The sequence below is a fragment of the Nesoenas mayeri genome, assembly GCF_963082525.1.
Source record: "Nesoenas mayeri genome assembly, chromosome: 2".
Taxonomy (NCBI): domain Eukaryota; kingdom Metazoa; phylum Chordata; class Aves; order Columbiformes; family Columbidae; genus Nesoenas; species Nesoenas mayeri.
Window position 1 is genome coordinate 6,628,225 of NC_137543.1, and position 18,607 is coordinate 6,646,831.

Consider the following 18,607-nt stretch of genomic DNA (forward strand, 5'->3'; position numbering starts at 1 on the left):
GATCCAAGTCTGGAAGGTGCAGATATTAGTTCATGTCAGAGAAGAATTGTGAATAGCCATGGATCATCTCATGGTATTCTGTGTCATTTATATAGCTCCTGCCACTGTGGGGTCTTGGATTACAGTGGAGGTTCTTGGGTATAAAAACTGTGCAAATGATGATTAGGTCTGCTCAGAAACATCATATGAAGTATTTTGTCAGTCTGATTTCTTGAGCTAATTTGTATGGAGGAGTTCAGGGATGAAATAAAATGAAAAACACCTGGTTATGGTATTAATATAATATAGTCGACACTGTTTTCCACCCAGGAAAAGAAAAATGGTGAGATTTGAAGAAGTTCTGGTAAGTGGCTTCCCTTTTCTTTCTACTCAGTTTGACTATTCCTGCTGTCTGGGAATAAAAAACTGAAGTGATGGATTGTTCTGATTATGCCTAGTCAGGTACATTAAATGGTGTCTCACTCTACTGCCTCCTGCAATCTTGCTGCTTGCTGTGCTTATCAGGGCTGACGTGGAGAAGGTAGATATCTGTAAACAATAAAGAAATAAAAGGGGAGGTGAAAGATCTCAGAGTGGTCTCAGAAAAAAAGGATTTGTTGGGAACTGGAAAGGTGTCAAGATTAAACAGAGCCACTTTTAGAATAACTAATTGGGATCTACCTGTCAGCTTCAAGACTCAGTAGCAGACATGAACCCCATCCGGCTTTTCATGGGTCATTTGTTGGAGAGATGCTTGCAGTATACGGAAAGTTTCTTTTTAGCATCCATCTGTTTAATGCTAACATGGAGCCGAGCTCAAACACTTGTCTCGAGTAAGACCATGAACTCGTGTATACTTGAGTCATAGTGCTGTGACTTCATAGTCACCAAGAAAGATTACTCTGTTTTCATCAGTACGAGATGAAATAAGATCCCATGGATTTTTAGCACTGTGAACAAAAGACAAGTAAGTTAGTGATGCAGTACTTTATTTCAAGTTTTGTGTCAGTGCTGTCTACAATATCCATCTAAAATTGTATGAAATACTATTCAAAGTCTGTACAAATGGAGCATTGAATTTCTGTGTTTCTGTATCTAAATTTGGGTTGTTGATGTACAAGAAAATTGAATTCAAGCTGGAAAGGTGCAAAATGCTATGAAAGTGAAACTATCTACTGCAACAGACTAGCAGTAGCTGATTTATTCATCCTAGGGAAAAAAAATACAGGCTGGTGAGATATGGCTGATCTTTATTAATCTATGGGAGCAAAGAAGACAAACTGGGAGGATTGCTGTTTGAGCCAAGGACTTTACTTTTATGAGAACAAACAGACCTTCAACGAATTTTGATTGAAAATAGGAAGAGTTTTAGCTGGCAGACCAGTGAGTTTAGGGACAGTCGTACAGCTTGATTAGTGGAGACAGATGTCCCAACTGAAGTGGACCTCTGTCTTTTTAAGGAGAGTTTCACTGCATATGAACTGAAGTTCTGGGTTTAACTTCTCTTAGGCACAAGTTCCTAAAACACCTGACTTGCCTTGGACAGTTTCTGCTGGCTGGAACAGCATCCCATGAGAAACATCTCTGGTTTTGTCTTGGTGGGGAAAGGTGCTGACAGTCTCTATGCTCCTGGTATGTGTTTGCTTCTTTCAGATAAAAGCCACAATCAGAAAAAAAAGGATGAGGTGGCTTCATTTGAAAGTGGCAACCCAGTGAGTTAGACTGGTCTAACTCCAGCGATGTAATTACCCTGATATTGCAATTCCAGCAAATCTTCCTACAGACAACCCTGAACAAGGTTGCAAAACTTTGACCTTCATGTTTTAGTTCAGTTCTTCTGTCTTCAAAGTGGAAGGATAAATGTACCTCAAAGTTAGTACAGGCTCAATGGAAAATTGAATAGGACAATAAAGTTGGGCAATATATTTCTGTTAACTTTCTTCGTTTCAACTTCCAAAAATGCTTTCTCAGTCAGAACTGAACTTCTTCCTTCACAGTAGTTTTGGATGAATTATTTCAGTTTTTCAAAGGCAATTGACAGAATACACTTAAAATTTGTAAAGAGAAATTGGGAATTCTCTTTATGCTTGTATTTTCAGGCATAAGCCTATTTTAAGAATAAGAGTAACACACAAAAAACTTGTACATTGGTAAAATAAGCTCAGTCTAAAGCATTTGAACAAAATGCTTTTCTTGGTTGTTGGTTTTTTTTGTTTGTTTGTTTGTTTGTTTGTTTTTAAGAAACACATGTACTGCTTTGATGAAATCTGTCTATAAATCCAACTGAATCACTGCTTGGTCTGTATGTGATGTAATGGGAGAAATTGTGATGGACTACACTTGCTTTGGCTATTAGATCACTGAAGACAGTTTTCAGCTAATAAAGCTGCTGGAAAATTAGAGTGTCTGCAGGGAAAATAGCCTTGGCCAAAACTACAGCCAGCCAGAGTCAGAAGATGTGTTCGGGAGTGTTTTTTTCAGAGAAGTATACAATAAATGCTGTAACTGATGTAAAGGAGTCTATGATTGCAAAGATCTAGAAGCAGGAAAACTTTTATCCATCTGGCTAATTCCTTATCATGATCGTGAAGGGACAGAGAGTGAGAAGCAAAGGAGAGGGAAGAGGAACTGGTGGTTCCTCCACACTTGACTGTTCACCTGCCAAGACAGAAACTACCCTTGAGTAGATGCTTTTGTATCTGTGCAACTTTGCCTAAATCAGAGCTTGTACCACTTTATCTGTATTGGTAGAAGTCTCCTAATTGATTTGCTGGCATGTTTTTCTAGCAAGGACCGAAGCTGAGCACAGTTGGAATTGCTGACCCTTCTTTTATCTGCCCTTTTGGATGGAGGAAGACCTGGTTTCTCAAACAGCAAGAAGGACAATCTGCTTAAAATACCATGTGTCTTTTAGTGTTTTCTAAAAGTTTCTAAAAGTCTAAATATATATATATATATATATAATTTTTTATTATTATTATTTTTTTCTTCTGCATGGGAGCAATCTGTGGTAGATATGACATGAAATAAAAACAGATAGGTGACCAAACTCATGGCAAGCTGTCTGTGCTCTTCTAAGTCTCTTAGTTGCATAGAGAGGAAAGTCATTGAGGCAAAATGAAATTGCTTCAGTGAAAACACAGTTGACCCGCTTCCCTCAATGTCACCCCACGTTTCTTGCTGGATATGCTGCATTTTACCATTTGAAGTCACGCTGATCTGCAAACAGAGCTCTGTGGACTGCAGTGGGCAATGACACCACAGGTTTGGGGGATGCCGTTACTATGTCAGGAGTGATTTGTGCCTGATGTTTCGAGCCACTTTGCTGCTTGCCAGCCTTCGCTGATGCTTCTTGAGCAGAGTTTTGTTCAGATTGAGCTTTGCAAGCCCTGGCAATGTCAGACTTAGAGCTGTCTCAGGCATTCATCAGGTCTGTTAACCCCACGAAGGCTCAAACTTGATACACTTTTAGTTTGAAAAGAACTAACACCTTGAACAATGAGAAATCAGAAATTTCTCATAGTGCTTTTCTGTCATCAGAGCATAGTGAAGGAAGAAGAAACTCGTTCATTTTTGGCCTCTTGTTCAGATATGAGCCGCTACGCTTCTTCCTGACGTATTTTCCCCCTGATCCCTCAGAGTGCTGTTTGGATCATCCTGCCAGCTCTGCAGGTGGTGAGTCCTTCATCTTCCTCCCTCATGGAGACATCTCAGATCATTGCCAATAAACTGGGAGCAACCAGAATCAGTTACAGAAAACTGTTCAAATTGCCCAATAAGGCCATTAATAGGAGGGACTGAGGAAAAATAAAGCTTATTGCAGTTGCATATGTGCAAAGGAGGCTTTGAAATGTAAAGAAGTGACAGCATCAGCAGTAGTCTGCTATACAATGAAGGCAATGTTATAGTGATGGCCACATCACTATACCCAGCATACCCAGAGGATATTTTGCATTCTAGGGAACTGATAACCCTCTTGCCATGGTCCTGTATCTATAAGGACTGAGCACAACTCTAGCAAAGTTCCTGAAAGTTTCTGAAGAGCAAGGGGGATCTCAAAGAAGTTCAATAAAAGTGATCACATAAGGAGCTGCTTCTGAGAAGACATTTGAAATCTCAGTCCAGTTATATGTTTTAAAACACCCATTGTCTTCCTTGCAGCAGGACTCTGCCTCAAAGAGCTCTGTTTATAGCTAATGCTAACTAAGGGATGAAGCTGTGATTGTCTCCAAGAAGTGTAAAGGAGCAAGTAATGATGGAGAGAAATGGGGTGTGTTGGATTAAGGGCTATAAAAGAACATTGTGATAAAAGACAGCATAGAAAAATACAGGCTGTGTATCAAAAAAAGCTTCCTAATAGCTGGATCTGCTAGACAGGGGAATAATTTCCTAAGGGAGAGAGCAGAAACCCTGTTATTTCAATCATTTAAACAAAACTGGACAAAGCCCTGAAGAATATATTGTAGGGAACAATCACATGCTGGCCCCCAGGAATGGATAACATGACTTGATAAGTCTTTTCCTAGTGGTTGCTACGATTCTCTACAGATTGAGAACTTCTTCAGGGGGTGATTTGTCTTGGGACTAGATGTGATGTGGGCCTCAGGTCAATCCTCTGTTTCAGAGAACAGAATGGAGAGGAGAAAGTGGACAAAATGTGTCCAGGGGCAATCAGAAATAGAGAGCACGGGAAAATGTTGACTCAGAAGTGCTACAGGGCTTTGTGCAGTCACGTATCTCAGTGCCAAAGAGATATAAAACACACTCTGGTCCAAATGCAAAGGTTTTATTCTTAGTTGGTGGTGTGCAGGCTCCAGAAAACCTGATCATTTGAGCTTGCTACGAAGCTCCAAAGATGTATGAACCCAAAGAGTCACAGTCATCCTGCTTCTCCTTGGACTTCGGAGATTTGTTTTTCTTGCTGTTACAAGAATCCAGCTTGTTGACTGATCTGTCTTACTGCGTCCCTGTGATGCACACATGCTCTCCTGGTGGTGTGCCTGGCTGACGATTTGTACCGCTGTTGATTTCTTCAGAAAGGTGGCCAGGCCCAGCTGCAGTCCAGGGAACTGTCAACCACTGCCCAGCTGGAAATACAGAAAAGAGATGCTGTTGGTTTCAGGAAGAGTTGAGAAATGTTATGCCAGAAACATGGCCCAAATCACTGCTCTTTTCAGTGCCAATCTCCTCACAGAGCTGGAGAGGAACCCTGTCCCTCTTCCCAGACTCTTTTCTGAAACAGAGGAAGTCACAGAGATGGGTAGAGTTAATGTTGTCTGGACACAATTAAGTGGCAAGTGTTGGCATCCTTGATGTCCTGGGGTACACCAGGTGTACCTCAGATGCTCTGTCATCTTATTCAAAAGTATTGCCAGTAATGTGGGGGACTACGGTGGGTCAATGGATTCCATGACAGAGGTTATGGGAACAGAAATTAGCCTTGAAGATATTAAGGCCTACCTGTGAGAAAGATGAGAGTAAAGGAGTATCTGGAGATATTAAAGTGTACCCGTGAGAAGGAAGGGAGTAAAAGAGTAACATTGACATTAGCAAAATTAGCCAATGATATTTTACTATTGCAGCCTGTGACCAATAGCAAAAAGACACATGAACTGGTAAAGACTGTACAAAAGGGCATTTGTGGCAATAAACAGAGACTGCTGTTTGTACTTAGGAACTTTGTCTATGTTGTTTGTCCGTCTCAGCCGCCACACAGTAATCACAGACATCTCTTCCCTAAGCAGTAAGAAGCTGTCAAAGTTGAACAAGAGGAGGTTTGGGATGATCAGGTTTTCTGTGTCATACAGATGGGCAGGAAGCTTGTCAGTGTTTTCACGTGGCTATTTGGAAATTTCCATTTTCCTTCATTTCCTGACATTTTTTAGTGACAATGGAGAAGGTTCATGTGAAAAAGAAAAAAAGAGAACGATGAACTCAGACAAATGTAGAACCATCAAATCTTTAAGTTTTTTTTTAAAGCAATTTTTAAAAAGTTTTGTCATTTGCTAGAAACAAGAGCAGCAGCAGCAGTAGTCAAACCTGGTTTCCTGTCAGCTCCAAAATTATCCTCCAGTTCTCTTGAACCCTGGTTTGCATCCTCATCTTCGCAGGCTGTCTTATAAGATGATGGACACATCCTATTCTTTCAATTCTCTCCCATGCCCCTATGTCTCACTGCATCTTGCAGGACCTCCAACTCCTGTTTCTTTCCTGTAACTGGTCAGAGAAAGAACTGTTCACATTGCAACTGAGTGTGCGCTATGTGTGTGTTGATTTTTCGTCCCTTTTATGTGTATACACAAATTAGCCAGATGGCAGGCCAAGCAGAACAGATAACTATCAAGTTCACATTACAGCTTCTTCTAAGTGATGGAAATTGGTGGGCAGCTTCAAAGATTTTGGGGAGGAAAGACAGATGGGCAGAGATACAGATATAGGTGGCTCATCCTTATAAAGAAATGAAAAGAAAAGCAGAACTATTCAGAAAAATATAAGTTTCTTATGGCTCAGTTTAAACTTGTAAACCTATTCCTTCATGCAGTAACCCAGTGGGTATCTGAAAGGGCCAAATGTTGTGACCAAATCTGTGCTTCTTCATTAGGCAGAAGCATTATCTCTTAAAAGAGGGAGTTGTGTCTTGTCACTATATAAGTTCAAGAGGAACACAAGGTCTTTTCCAGGGGAAGCAGAGAAGCCCCGAGGTCTCTCCAGCTGTGGGAAGGGTGGAAGCTGCCTTGGCACACACCTGTGACAGGCACACGACTGAATGAGGAACACTCCCAGCTTCTCTGCTTCAATGAACTGAATAATTTGTCCCCCCACTGTCACAGGTAGGCATTCAACAGGGCAGATGAGACCCTGTCCCATGTTCATGCTGGTGGTGGAGTCCAGGCAGGGAAGGGGGAAGAAAGCCCAATCTAAGCAGTCTGAGAACCTCTGAAACATTTCTGCCATGTGCCCCATAGAGGTGACCTTCTGTCTCCTTCTCTGAAGACATTCAAGACCTGCCTGGACACATTCTTGTTCAATCTGCTCTGGCTGAACCTGCTTTAGCAGGTGGGTTGGACTAGAAAACCTCCAGAGGTCCATTTGAACCCAAACCATTCTGTGATTCTGTGATTCCTCTGCAGCCAGGACATGGAAGTGGTCATAACAAACCAGGGGCGAGCTGGGGTGACAGGCTGTGCTGACCTTGTCGAGGGATTTCAGATTTGAGGTTGAACCAGTGGGTTGACACATCCTTCCTTCTCTTACACAATGTCCATGTCTTCACAACATGGGATGATGTTGGCCCATATTGATGTGTGTTCCTGCAGGGAGCTGTGTGCCACGCTTTGACCTGACATTAGAGACTGTCTTCTGAGCATGGAAGGGGAGGATGTCTTTGAGGGTGGAAGGGGAAGCTGTGCAAAGTAAAAGGGGTTATTCAGTTGATGTGCTGCAGTGAGATCGACTAACAAGAGAATGAAAGAAAAAGAGAGTCCTGGAGGTGTTTGTGGAGAAAGGCAGCAGAATTCAGGGAGAGCCAAGGCATCTGGGAGAGAGAAGAAGGAGCAGTCAGCTGTGCTCATATGCCAGGAGGCTGGTGTAGTTACATGGCACCTTTCATCCAGGTACAGTAGCATCCATGATGTGCTCTTGATTTCCTTACATGACAATGGATTTGTCCTGGTAAATGAATTACTACCAATGCGATTAAACACCTCCCTGATCCTGACTGAAACCTCTTTCATCTGCACCATGAAGGCTGTGTTGTTTTTTCTCCCTGCTGAAAGCACAAGCTGTAAATCCAGTGGAGAGCCAGCCTGTTCTTGTGGCAGTTTCTCTGATGTAGGTGAACCCCTGAAGTGAAGTGTGTGACATCAGTAAGATGTTTTAATCTGAATTATGTTTGCTCATCTGAGTAACAGGTGCCGTTATCCCCTTTTCATTATCTCACGGCCGGGGCTGCTGCCAGCATGAGTAAGAAAGGCTTGAGTCATGGGGATGGAGGCTGTTCTCAGAGACAAGCAGGCCCAAATGTCCATCATGGGGATGAATGATATGTAGATGAATGAGGGGAGAAACCTACTCCTGAGAGAAATAAAGTGTCCCTCATGAATAACACAGTGTTGTTTCAAGATCCAAGACATCTAAAAGCTGTTGTACATTGAATGTGAATGTGAGTGAGGCTCAACCTCTCTGCATCTACACACTGACCTGAACATCACCTATAAATAACTTACCAGTCCCATACTTCATTTTTATCTTTTAACACTTCTCATGTATTTGGCCTGGTACCGATGCACATCTAGAGGTAAACCTCTCCCAATCTCTAACACAACTTGGTGTAGAAAAACACCCTTTGCTTTACACTACACAAGCTCCATCTGTGCTACTAAGTACAGCAGGACCTGTGTTTTGTAGGACATGGAGGCCAGCAGAGATGTCATGGAGAGTGTCAGTAACAGCTAAACAGAAGTAAGTGCCCCAAAGTGGTGCTTAGCTGCAGTGGTCTCTGGCCAGTATCAACCTTCTTGGGTTGACCAGGCATGGACTTTGGAACAGTGCTAGTTGGTCCAAGGTAAAGCCATGATGGGAACTGTGCTAATGATTAAAGATTGTGGACAATCATGGGTTGGTGGTAGAATCCACCCCTTGTCCCAGTTTAGTTTGCTGGAGTAGGTATTGCTTTGCAGTATTGGAGGTGGTTCTTATGCAGAGGGAACACACTGAAAGTATTCAGGATTTTTTTCCATAATGTTTTATTTTTCTTATGGATTTACTTATTCCGGGCAGTCTGCATCATTGCAATAGCATGAAATGATTTACTGAGGCCCTTTTTGTCCCAGAAGCAGTGTGTCATTCAGGAGTGTTTGTGTTGGAGGACAAGACAGACGTTATGGGCCTGTCTATACCCTGCAGCTGAGCGTGGTGCAAAGATCACTGATGTAGATCTAAGCAAGCTGGTCTGTCCACATGAGGCTCTAAAGTGCCAGAGATACTTGCCTAGGGCATGCATGCAGGCATTTTTGGTGATAAAATGTCTATAAAATCATGAGTGACACAAAGAAAGGGAATAGGGAATGGTTGTTCCTACTCTCTTCTATAGAGGAGACGGGATATCACATTATAGTAATGGGAGAGAATTAAAGAAGCAATGATGATTTTTTTTTTAAAGAACACACAGATCTATGGACCTTCTTGCCACAGGATGTTGCTGATACTGAAAGTTTATACACATTCAGTGCACAATGCTCAAGATCATAGAAGAGGACTCCGTTGTGTTACTAGAACAAGTGAAACTATATCTGACTCCCTGAGCTCCAAATGACGAAGCTGAGTACATGAATACTTGGGGGAAGTGTCACATGTAATTATACCATCCCTATGCTCTTCCCCAACCATCTGCTTGAGGGTCACTGCTGGATTCAGGGTAGCTGTGTGCTGTGTTCCACTGCATGCTGTGGTTGTGGTACCTTGGCACAACATCCATTTAGAAGTGAGAGAAAGCTCTTTGGCTTGTTGTCCCAAATGGGCCTCACATAGGTTGTAATGAGGAGCTTCTCTCTGTGTCTCATCTGAAAGACGCCATGGAAGAATAAACTTTGAAGGAGGCTGATTGGGTTTTCCCCAGACTTTCGTAGCTACATTCTGCCAGATAAGAAAACAGTATACTCTTTTTCTCTTAGAATCACATAAAGATGCACATGGCCTTTAAGAGTTTTCCAAGGACAAGGCATGGAAAAATCTAAAGATAGGGAAGACCTCAACAGAATACTCATTTGGTGTAAGCCCTTCTGGTCTGACCCGTTGTATCCCTTGCTTACACCTTCTTGCAACCCTGCTTGATGTCTGTAGTCCAGCCCTTCTGTAACTGGGGAGAGATGACTTTTGCAGTGCATTGTTGCTCTGCAGTCCAGAATTGGAGTAATATCTGAGACGTCACATTTATTCATGCCAAACTATTCTTCTTGGTGCCAACCCAGATGAGCTCTGTTGTGAAAGCCTAAGCAGCTGGGAGATGTTATAAAAGAGAGAGCACTAATGATATGTCTTCCAATCAAGGTGAAAGTAATTTAGACTGTCCATCATTCAGGTTATATCTCATTAGATATTAGACAAACGTGCCTGCTGTGGTCATGTCGCTGTATTGTGGGACCTCAGCAAACTGGTTAGTAGGCTAGAGTAGTATAGGTAGTATTACCTAATATTATTTACCCAGATGTGGTCCAATGTAAAACTCCATCTATACCTTTCTCACTGTTATCTCAGCCCCAAGGCTTATTGGGGGATGCATTTGCTATACCTAATTTTAAGGTCTTCTCTTTGATCTTTCTTCTTCACTGCAGAAGAGAGAAATACCAATGTCATGTTTAACCTTTCTCTTTAAGCCTTGTTTTTCTTATGGTTCATGTGGATTAATCTTTTTATACTCCTCTAAAAGGAAGTGGCATTCGTGCAGCAGAATTTGGGCTGGATTGTGGTAGCTGAAATCTGCTACCAGGCAGTTGCTTCTGCCTTTACTTGACACAAGTAAAACCCAGGTACCTGGAGACTGACCCTGTGTACTTTCTAGCATTGATGATTCTCTCTACCCCCCTTCCTCTGGCAATTACTGACCTACTCATTCCTCCCAGAGACAGCCTCTGATGTTAAGATGGCAGTGGTTTGTTCTAAATTTGAGATTTGCTGAATTTCCGAGAACTTGCACTGCTGGAGTTTACTTTCATGTATTGCTCTCTGTATGGCTGGAGAGATTCTGTAATGCTTAAGTAATGGAGAGTTAAGTCTTTCTTTGGTGTATTTTGAAACCCCCCACTTCAGAGTGCTGAACACAATGACTAAAGGTGCCTATTCCTTAAAGCCATTTTGCACTTGAGAAATATATGACTCTGATCCCTTATACATGAATCTATTTGTAAAGTCTTATTCCAGCTTCATGAATAAAGTATTTTTTTTTTCCACCACAGCTTTATGGTGAAAATACAGTAAAAGACGTTTATCTGATATTGTGGAAAATGTGTGTGACATTGGGCAGAATAGAAACCAGAATTTCTGGATATTCTGTCTACCTATAGGAACCGAAGAGAAAATATAACCTATTGGTGCCTATACATTCCTGTCTGTAAAACAGGGATATAGATATATTCCTATTTTATGGAAGAGCTGTGAGTCCCAAGTTGGTTACAAACTCTGTGACAAATCTATTCAATTGTGAAGTAGTGTGTAAGCACATAATGTTAATATTTTACAATCTCCCTAAAGTGTCTCTGTGGATATCTTTAGTGGGAAGGACATAGTCATATCAAAAGAAATCTTTTTTTTGCCCCAACCATTTTCTTTAGAACCCAAAGTGAAACCTGTTTCCACCAACTGCCATCTCTGCAACCATCTGGAAAATCACATTTTCTGAAGCTTTCTTTCTTTTTATCAGCTGTAACTAAAGCTATAAAATGGGAAGATGTCCCTGGTTTAATTAACACCCCTGTAGTTCAAAAGCTGATCTTAGTAATGAGAGGCAATTATAGCCTTTATTGAGGGACAGTCAGGTGGAACTAACCCAGCATCAATCTATTGAAGACACCTCCCTTTCCAGGTAATTTGGAAACTGCTTTTTATGATGAACAGGCTACCTGGTGCAATGCAACAGGTGAATCTCTTTGTTTTGTAACCTGAAAATAACTTCCTGTTTTGATTTATGTACCTCTTTTCTAAAGAGATTTTTGCAACCCATCCATCTGCCAACAACTTGCAACTGAGCTAAGGCAATAACTGTTACTTTTTGAAGGGCATTCTGGCTGATTTCCTTGTTTTATTTTTCTTGTCCACTGTTGCTTTTGATTTTGAAGGGCGTTTGGTGTTCATATTTTTGTCCTAGTAAAACTGCAGACTCTGTGGTGTGCTCACATCCTGAGGGTTATGCAGTGTTCTAGTCTCTGCACCTCAGAAATTATGTGATAGAGCTAGAGAAGGCTGAGAGACAGATGTTGAAATGATCAAGGAAATGTGATTTCTGTTATAGGAGCTGAAAAGGCTGTGGCTCCAGTTCAGGCAGGAGAAAACCAAGGGCAGAGATAAACCTGAGTTTAGCTGAAGTCATGAAAGTAGTAGGTAAGGTAGATATAGAACTTTAATATTGGAGTTAAGGGGCACTAGCTGAAACAAGGAGATCTGCTTGAAATTATGAAGTACTTTTTTACGCAGCAGATAGCGAACTTCTGGCATATGTTGCCACAGGAGATTGAGGAGGTGGGCAGTGTCAACAGTTTTGAAGGAAGGACTGGACAAATTCAGAGCAGCAGGTCCGTGGCCTGAGTCTAAAGGTGATGGGCAGGGCTGAGACACTACAGAGAGAATGGTCCTGCCCCACTAGTATCTCATGTGCTGTCTGACCTCCAGCTTCTGATCTGCAAGAGTGATGGTCTGCTGTACACCCTATGCTTCATCTGCCATCCCTCTATACATATCCTGATATCTCAGGGTCCTCAAATGATGCTAGATGCTCTTTTCTGGAAAGCTGATTTAAACTCCCAGTGTCTACAATGCAGGCAACTATATTGAAGCTAGTCACTGAGCGTGGAGCTCTACTCATAATTGAGATGCCCACAATTGGCTGTTTGCATGCAGTTGTCTACCTGTGCAGAAGATGTCTAAATTCTGCAGTGAAGAGATGTCTAGTCAGTCCAATAGGGACCTAATGAATATGGTCAATGGAACAGTCAGTACTGTCATTTCATCTTGCCACAAGGTAGACAAGTGTTGGGATGGTCAGTTAAATAACTCACTACCGGCTGTTTTCATTAAGTCTTTGTTGACTATAGTGGAAGCTTGGCCATCCAGGACACATACAAATACCAAAATTTAGGTATATTAATCTTGAACTGAGTTCTGTCCCAAGATTTCTATTATAAGGACCATAGAGAAATAGGTGTCTCCTCAGAATAACTCATTGACCTGTTTTAGACACCTAGGCATAGATGAGAGAAGCTGCACTTGTGAAGCGCATATTTCTATTCATTGACTTTAAGGGGAGGCTGGAAAGTGGTACCCACATTGTCAATGCACACCATGGGCTCGTGGGTCCCAGCCATCCCATTTTGGAGATTTTAGTACTGTCACTTAGAATCTTAGCTGTAAGAAATGTAGATTTTCAAAGCTGTGCGATGTGAAAAAGTGAAATTATAATTTCGAAACAGACTTCCCCATACTTACAGTTTGATCCAGAATAAAGGTTTAGCCGTGATTTTACTGTTTGTAAACTATGCTTTGAAATTTGCTACATCTTCTGTCCTGGATTAGTTTAACATCCTGACACAAATGCCTTTGCCAGACTAGCTGTAAAAGTTGTAAAAATAGAAAACAACATGATAAGTTGTTTATTCTTCAATAATTAAAGATAGAGCAGGCATTAAACCCCTGAAGTCCTGTGGTGTTTGAACAGCAAGTAGCTTTCATAGATTGTCTAAGAGAATGGTTTGTTTAGTATGGAAGAGTGTGAAAAGGAGGTTTTTTGGTTGGTGGGTCTGTGGATGTTGTTAACTCCATGCTGCCAGCAGACACAGAATTTGGATGCCATCAGTGTACTCTGGTTTTGGGACAGGGCAACACCAACTCCTATAAAAATTCTGTGGGCAAGTCCGCCTATTTCCAAAGTTTTTAATATTGCATGTAATACAGAATGGATGTAATTTCTTTAGCAAATGAGTGATGAGCATGATCTTGTTTAGGAGACTGAAGTAGGATGGATTGCCCATTCTTTCATCTTTCCCACTGCTGTGTGTATAACTTTGTTGTTCTATGTTTTATTTGCTCCGGATACAGGACATAGGTGACGAGATAGGCAGATTGTGTGACTCCAATGTTCCCGCAGCTTTGGATCTTGCCGAAGCATCAGAGTCTCTGCAATTCTTGTGGTCATCACCTGCCTTGCTGACTGTCCTGTCTTTTCATTCCCTCTCCCAGGTTACGGACACGCCGCCCCAGGGACAGACGCGGGGAAGGCCTTTTGCATGTTCTACGCAGTCCTGGGGATCCCACTGACACTCGTCATGTTCCAGAGCTTGGGCGAGCGCATGAACACCTTTGTCAAGTACCTCTTGAAACGCATCAAAAAGTGCTGTGGGATGAGGAGCACCGAGGTCTCCATGGAAAACATGGTCACTGTGGGTTTCTTCTCCTGCATGGGAACACTCTGCATTGGAGCAGCAGCCTTTTCCCAGTATGAGGAATGGAGCTTTTTCCATGCTTACTATTACTGCTTTATAACATTGACTACGATAGGGTTTGGAGACTATGTGGCCCTGCAAACCAAAGGGGCCCTTCAAAAGAAGCCTCTCTACGTGGCTTTTAGCTTTATGTACATTCTGGTGGGGTTGACAGTCATCGGGGCATTTCTAAATCTGGTTGTTCTCAGGTTCTTAACCATGAACAGCGAGGACGAGAGACGGGATGCTGAGGAACGGGCATCCCTGGCAGGGAACCGCAACAGCATGATTATCCACATCCAAGAGGACCCCCAGCATGGTCGGCCACGGTATAAGGCCGAAGTAACAGACCTTCAGTCAGTTTGTTCCTGCATGTGTTACAGGTCCCACGAGTACACCAGCCGGGTGGTGTCCCACCAAAATTCGTTCAGCTCGAAGCTGAACCCCCAGTACTTTCACTCCATCTCTTACAAGATCGAGGAGATCTCGCCAAGCACATTAAAAAACAGCCTTTTCCCATCTCCTGTCAGCTCCGTCTCACCTGGGTTGCACAGCTTTACAGATAACCACAGGCTGATGAAAAGGCGAAAGTCCATTTAAAGGGATTTGTCTTCTTTTGCTTTCCTTGTTCTCCCCAGTTCTTCTCTGTTGTTTTGGGGTTTTTCTTTTTGTTCCTTGTGTGAGACGGAGCGAGGCCAAAGGGAGCAGAGAAAGCCAGTCCTCCTCCGAGACTCAGCTCTTGAGCATGAAGCATGGATTATTTACTGTTCCAGCAAAGTATGCCTTACATTACCCCCTCGGTGGATGTCAGAGGATTCAAGGTGACGTGAAGTGGGTACCAAATCCAAAGTTGCACACACAGCTGGGAGCCTTCATGTGCCGCTGGCACTCCTGACCTAATAAACTACTTTCCTCACGAGCAGGTTGCAGCGTGCGTGCTTGCGTGTGTGTTGGGTGTGCGTGTGCGTGCAATTCCACAAACAGTGCCATGTGACAAAAAAATTGACGCATCAGGTATTATTATTTTATTGTTTGTTTGGTTTTTTTTTTCCCTTGAAGCAATTGTGTTCCAGCCTGCTTTTAACTTTTGGATTGCTTCCAAAAGAAAGGGGGAGGGTGGGAGGGGAGCCAATTTGATTTTATTTATTTACATTTTTTTTGCCAAGACAAGCATGCGCCATAAGCAGCCAATATACCAGGTGTATCATTATAAATTTTTTAATGCTAGATTTTTAGATTGTATTGACATTAAAAAAAGGCAGGAAAAGATGGACCATTTTAGCTTGCCAGTTCAAAATTAAAAAAAAAAAATAAAATAAAATAAAGCATGCACTTTGTAAAACTGGTATGCATAATAAAAACACAAGAAAAACTAGCAATGGAATTAATAATCAAAAGCAAATAATCTTATTGATTTAATTATGTTTAGTTTTATCATTTTCAACTGTTCCAACAATTTGCAAGTGGAATTTTTAAGGCTGATCATAAGAATTGTTGGAACTAAAGAGTACATTTTGTTATTTTCATTTTATTTATAAAATTATTATTATTATTATTATTATTATTATTATTATTATTATTATTATTATTATTATTATTTTGTGCAGAAATTACCTGCATGAATAAGAATTACATTTTTTGGAATGCTTGGATTAGGATGGGTATAAATAGACGGATGTATATTTTTTTTTCTTATATAATAGTGACAGGGCATTCCTTGTTTTAAATAAAAAAATAAAGTTGATTGTCTCTAAATGCTTTTGATTTGTAAATAATGGAAAGCCTTTGTTGGTCTCAGGAAGAATTCAAGGGACAGTATCTTGTGTTTGGCTCACTGGGAACTTGTGAGATTAGATGTGATATTGCTTTTTTGCTAGGTGGAAAGGCAAAAAGCATTTAGCAGTAATGGGCAAAAGCAGTTTTATTCCAGTGTTGGGAGTGATTACGTTGGCAAGTCATAGTGGAGGCTGTTGAGACCACGTCATAGAGATTGTCCATCACTCAGCTGTTCATCTGGACCAAACAGATTTACAGAACCGAATTAGAGGCCTAATCCAGCTCCCTTTTAAGACAATAGGAATTTGCAATGATTACATGGGATTTAGTGCTTTTGGGAGATTTGTGTTTGATTTGACAGGGATAGGGTTGGGAGTTTTATCAATCTGCACCTTTGTCTCTGATTTAATCCTGTCTTTTAAATCACCTTCTGTGTTAATTCGCCATACAAAACCCATCTTTTTTTGGCACTAATCACCTCCTGCTGATTCTACCATTTTGTGCTCTCAGTGTAAAAACAATAATCCTTTTTTTTTAAAAAAACTAGATGGTGTGTTTTTGTCCAAGCGCTGGCTCTAAGCTCTGTGTGCTGATGGATGCTGATATCCTTTCAAAGAGGCATCTATAAAAAGCATTAATAGGGAGAAATAAGGAATGTCATTCCTCCTCCATTCTCTTCTCCCTGGCTTTAAATTATTAGTTATATCAGATATGTTCTTGTTCTCCTAATTCCCATATCTGTGTTTCAACAAGTAAATGAAAAGTGAGTATCCATGACTTTGACTCCCCTGTGCAGCTTCCTTTGGGATTATAAATTGCTGTGGCGTGAAAACCTCTATTAAGATTAGTGAAGAAATAGTTTAGGATTCTTAATGAGGATGGATGAGGACGGACTTTTTCATCCTGACATCTGGGGATAACATCCTTCAGCACAGTAGGAGAGGGTGCTGGGTGCGTTAATTGTGTGCTGTTGGTACAAAGTCCTAAGGCAAATGCCAATGGCAGAAGTATTGAAAGAAACATACCTAGAAAAGCAGTTTCAAGACATGTAAAACCACCTCAGTGATTACCACCTAGAAACTGGTTTCCATGAGGGTGGCCCATAGGGTTCACAGTGCTGTCCAAATTCACTTTTGTAGTCTTTGCTGGTGGCATCCCAGAAGTGCAAATAAATCTAGGTTTCTTTTCCTGCTAAGCAAATAAGAAAAGAAATGCCTGGAATATACACATCTGTATAATGTACAGCTGTTGAGTGTGTTTGACACTGCAGAAAAGCAGGAAAAGTTTGGGATTTTGCAGAACTCAAGTGAAATTCTCTCTAGCTAGCAAAGGAGAACATTTGTAACAGGAGTTTCAGCAAAAAATTCAGAGTTTTGTGAAAACAGTTATATCATATAAAACATTGGTTAGCTTTTCCTTTTTTTTTTTTTTCATTTAAGAAAAGAAGAATATTCTATTTCTGATGCCTATAAAAATAATCTTTAAATATCCTATAAATAATGTTGAACTCCAGAAGTTCAAATCTGTTACATTATCTAGCCGATTTGTTGCTAAATCTTCCCTTTGGAACCATAAAGGAAGAGTAAATTTTAATATATGAGGTATTTAATCAGGCAAGCAATTTACCTGGGCATGTCATGGGTTATCTACCACTTAGAGTCTTTGCATTAAAACTCAATGTCTTTATAAAAACTCTGCTTTAGCTTTGTCAAAGTTTATAGACATGATTGAAGAATCTAAGTATGCTGATATGAAGGAGCCAGAGCAGATATCTGTAGTGATGCTTTAAAAGCTCTAATGAGTGTGTATGTGGGAAAGTGTTTTGCTAAAATGTACCTACATTCCTTAGGATTTGAAAATAACAATATATTTTTTATTTTCTGTCTGTAGAACCTGCAATTCTATCCAACCTATATTTTTTGTGATGCGTGAGATTCTAAAGTGGCAAGAGATTTCCTTCGCAAGCCTGCAGGCTTCCAGACATTTGCATGAGCTCTTGCAGGACTTTTCTTTGTGAGCAGCCAGGAATACAAGAACTCTCATCTGCACACATCAGTACACCAGGCCAATATGCCTCTCTCTTCCATCATTTTTGTGTTTCGACTGATGTGTGAGTAATGACTTGGGCTGTCTGGAACTGGAACAGACAGTATTGTGAAAGGGAAGCTTTTGTCTGAGGTTAATCCCAGCTTTTCAGTTACACATGAAAAATTAGCCAGAGAAAGGTGAGCTGATTTGTGTCTGCTCTGTCTCTGCCTTCTCTTTGCCCTACATGAATACCCATTTTCTTCCCATGACACTGCTTTTCACTGAATATTTTCTCTGGCACATTATTAGTTTTGTTCCACTTACGACATTCTTTCTTTCAGCTCAACCTCTCTTCCTTGCTACTCACTTCTTTGAAATTCATATAAAAGCAGGTAATAGTGGTGTTGCTTATGACAAGACGTCCTAGTATCCAAAATACCTAACCTGTGTTTCAGTAGCACACAGATGTCTACTATCACTTTGTGATGCACTCTCGTTCCCCAGAGTCTCATTTCTCCTACCCTTCCCTATTATTAAGCATTAGAAATAATAATAATAAATCAGATTACTCTATTTATGTCACACTAATGTACTCTTCATCAAAACAACACAAATTTAGCTCCCTGCTGTCGACTTTG

General features: G+C 41.1%; 1 protein-coding gene across 1 annotated transcript in view; it reads left to right on the forward strand.

Moving 5' to 3' along the window:
* Positions 1-14,765, forward strand: part of KCNK9 (potassium two pore domain channel subfamily K member 9) — a gene marked incomplete at both ends in the record, with an annotated part of 87,274 nt that extends 72,509 nt beyond the window's left edge. The window contains one exon of the mRNA XM_080340390.1: positions 13,924-14,765. Coding sequence (XP_080196516.1) covers positions 13,924-14,765 — 842 coding nt within the window. The remainder of the gene's footprint in view (positions 1-13,923) is intronic.
* Between the last annotated feature and the right edge of the window lie 3,842 nt (positions 14,766-18,607).